The sequence below is a fragment of the Hevea brasiliensis genome, chromosome 13, assembly GCF_030052815.1.
Source record: "Hevea brasiliensis isolate MT/VB/25A 57/8 chromosome 13, ASM3005281v1, whole genome shotgun sequence".
Classification (NCBI taxonomy): domain Eukaryota; kingdom Viridiplantae; phylum Streptophyta; class Magnoliopsida; order Malpighiales; family Euphorbiaceae; genus Hevea; species Hevea brasiliensis.
The window spans coordinates 29,936,726-29,940,171 of NC_079505.1; the positions used below are offsets into that span (position 1 = coordinate 29,936,726).

General features: G+C 33.3%; 1 protein-coding gene across 1 annotated transcript; it reads right to left on the reverse strand.

Moving 5' to 3' along the window:
* Nucleotides 1-1,838: 1,838 nt before the first annotated feature.
* LOC131172124 (uncharacterized) lies at nt 1,839-2,647 on the reverse strand. The gene is made up of 2 exons (XM_058133077.1): nt 2,535-2,647; nt 1,839-2,160 (listed from the first exon to the last, which is right to left on the reverse strand). The coding sequence occupies exons 1-2, from the start codon at nt 2,645-2,647 to the stop codon at nt 1,839-1,841; spliced, it is 435 nt and encodes a 144-aa protein (XP_057989060.1).
* Nucleotides 2,648-3,446: the final 799 nt, after the last annotated feature.

Sequence of the window (3,446 nt, forward strand, 5' to 3'; positions counted from 1 at the left end):
TACTAAGTGCACATCCAAAGTCATAATACAACCATAAAAACATTAATTAAGCTCCATACCACAAAAATCCTAATTGCATAAAAACCCTCATTACCATCTTCAAATTCCAATCAATTCAAGTTAATAACCATGTTTACAACTCCATTTCAAGTCTAGGAATCAACTTAATTATATCAAAATACAAAACCCTTAACTCCATAACCCTTGACCAAAATTCCCTTCTCCAAATTATACATAATTTCCATCAATTTTCATGATAATTTCTACAATAAAACTTAAATTTCACAAATCCATAACTAATTAAACTTGAATATTTACTTACCTCACTTGGCTCACTTTCAATCTTCACAAATCTCCCAAATTTCTTGAAACTTTTGCTTCCTTTCTTCAATTCAAGGTTCAATTCAATGTTTTCTTGTGATTTTCTATGGATATTGTGGAAGAGTTTTAGGGTTTGGAAGCTTGAGTTAATAAAAAATGGAGGAAGAGAGAGAGAAGATTGGGGCGACACACTTGGAGAAGAAGAGAAGATGATAAAAGTGATGTAATAAAATGGAATTTTATCTTTTATAAATAAAGTTTTGTCTTACTGTAAAAATATCTAAATTAATTATGATTATAATTTTATTTATAATTATAACAATTCAATAATTCCACTTATGTCCCCATTTCATTTTTCATACTCCTTTCCATTCATTAAATCCCATCCTAATGCATCAATCTCACTCACCTTAATTGACATTTAGGTCAAAAGTCAACTCTTCAAGTGAATTGACCAAAATGCCCTTCATCTGGTTATAGTTCATCTTTTTTCAACAATACTGATTGAGTTCATAACCCGATTGTCACTTTGATTTTTATTATGCTTATTTCAATTAATTTTCCTCTCATTTTTAGTCCTCAAGTTGGCTTTGAATAATACTATTCACAGACCAGAATTAGTACCATTCAGAGCTTGGAACTTTTGGGATGTTACATGTTCTATTCTTTATGCCTTAATTTTTTCCTAAAATGTGCTTTCAGGTTTTCATCTCAATAGGCTTGCTCTACCTTTTGCCTAAGTTATACTTTCAGATCTTCAACTTAGCGAGCTTAGCAGGGAATTCAACAATCGACACCTTTGCCTAAAGCTTTTAATCTATCCTGATGAGAAAAATTCATATTGAATCTAAAATATTTGATCCATTCACTTAACTATTTGATGTAACTTTTAAGACACAAGCATTTGTAATCATAATTAGATAATATCCATTTCTTGTCATGTAATAAAAACCTTATTCATTAATTTGGGTACACCATTATCCCTTTTCCATTTAATTTTGTCAAATTTCTAACCTTTCAAAGTCAAAAATAAAATTATAACCTGCTGAAAATAAAATTATAACCTGCTGAACGGCCCTTTCGAGTTTTCCATCTAGATCTTCTCTCACTCTTCTTTTGCCTATACTGCCCTTTTAGGTTTTCAGCCTAGCATTTATTATTTTCTTTTCTTCTTTTTTTTATTTTTTATTTGTTTTTCTTATTATTCTTTGCCCTAACTTTTGCTTAGATTTCCCTTTGTGGGTTTTTAACTTAGTGGGCCTATCTTACACAAAGTACCTTTTAAGCCTGTCAAGGTTAATTGGTTCCTGAAACTCATGTCCATTCATGTCTGATATTCTCATAGCACTTTCTGGCAAGATCTTCTAGACAATATAGAGGCCATCCTAGTTTGGCTTGAATTTTCCTCTTGCATCAAAAAGAATGGGTTGGGCCTGTTTCAAAACCATATCACCTTCTTTGAACTTTCTTTGCATAACCTTTTTACTTAAGGTTTGGGCTATCTTTCTCTAATAGACCTATATGTGATACAAGGCCCTCATTATCTTTTCATCAATCAACGCTAATTCCTCATATCTTTTCTGAGCCCACACATTTTCTAGGACATTGTCCTCAAACATCACTCTTAAGGATTCAACTTCTAACTTAATGGGTAGCACTTCTTCAGTTCCATACACTAAAGAGAATGGGGTTGCCCCCGTGGATGTTCTTGTAGAAGTTTGATAATGCCAAAGAGTATAAGGGAGTTTTTTAGGCCAATCCTTATAAGTTTCGACCATTTTTCTCAAAATAGTCTTCACATTCTTATTGGCTACTTCAATTGCTCCATTAGTCAGAGGCCTATACAGTGAAAACTTATGATGCTTGATTTTAAAATCTTTAATTAACTCTAAAAATCACCCTTAAATTGAGTGTTATTATCTGAGACTATCTCTTGAGGTACTCCAAATCGGCAAATTATATTTCTTTGTATAAACTTATTCATATGCTTAGCATCCACTACTCTATAGCATTTAGCCTCAACCCATTCGGGAAAGTAGTTGATCGCCACAATTATAAATCTATGGCCATTAAAAGTTGTGGGAGAAATCTTCCGGATGATGTCTATGCCCTAAACCAAAAATGGCCATGACGAAGTCATACTGTAGAGCTTAATAAGCAATAGATGTTTCAAGTTTCCATGGATCTGATATTTATCTCATTTTTTAACAAACCTGGCATAGTCAGTCTCTATGGTAAACCAGTAATAATCCAACCTTGGAATTTTTTTGGCCAAAACCTTTCCATTCATGTGAGGACCACACATTCCTGCATGTACTTCTTCCATTATTTGCTCAGACTATTTTTCTGTCACACACAAGAGTAAGAGTCCTTTAAAGAACCTTTTATAGAGTTACCCCCCAGCCAAAGTAAACTAAGTGGCTAATCTACAAATTGTAGCTCTATCTCTTTTGTTGGCTTATTACAGGTATTCATTTACTTCTAGATACCTCATTATGTCTTCATACCATTTTCCTTCATCCTCTAGGTCCAAATGTGCTATTACTAATCCTTTATAGCACGAAATCTTGCTTCTCATTAGAATAACTACCTGGGTCAAGTTTTGATCACCATTTTCCCATAGGGATACCAGTGTAGCTAGGGAATCGGCCATCTGATTCTGAGCTCGAGGCATGTGCTTAATGGTCACCTTGTCAAGATTAGCTAATAGTTTCTTTACATACTCCAAGTATGGCTTCAATTTTTCTTCCTTCAATTCCCATTCAGCTCTAAGTCAATGTTTCTTTTGCTTTACCAGCCTCAAGCTCATATTTGTAGGGATCTTGTGTTATATTATATCTCGATCAATCCCAGGCATATCCTTATAAGACTAGGCAAAAACTTTTTAGTACTTTATTAACAAAATTATAAATCTTTTTCTTTCTTCTTGAGTTAGATCTTTGACTAACTTTATTTCTTTAGGGTTTTCTTGTCACACCTTACCCCTCTGTAAGATATGACATAATCCCGTAGTATACCTAACAAATTACCGAACTTCACCTACTGATAACCCATTAAATATCCAAAAATGCTAAGTTTAGGTCTTTAGCTTGACCTTACTCAACCAAAATTCTATCTTCTCAATT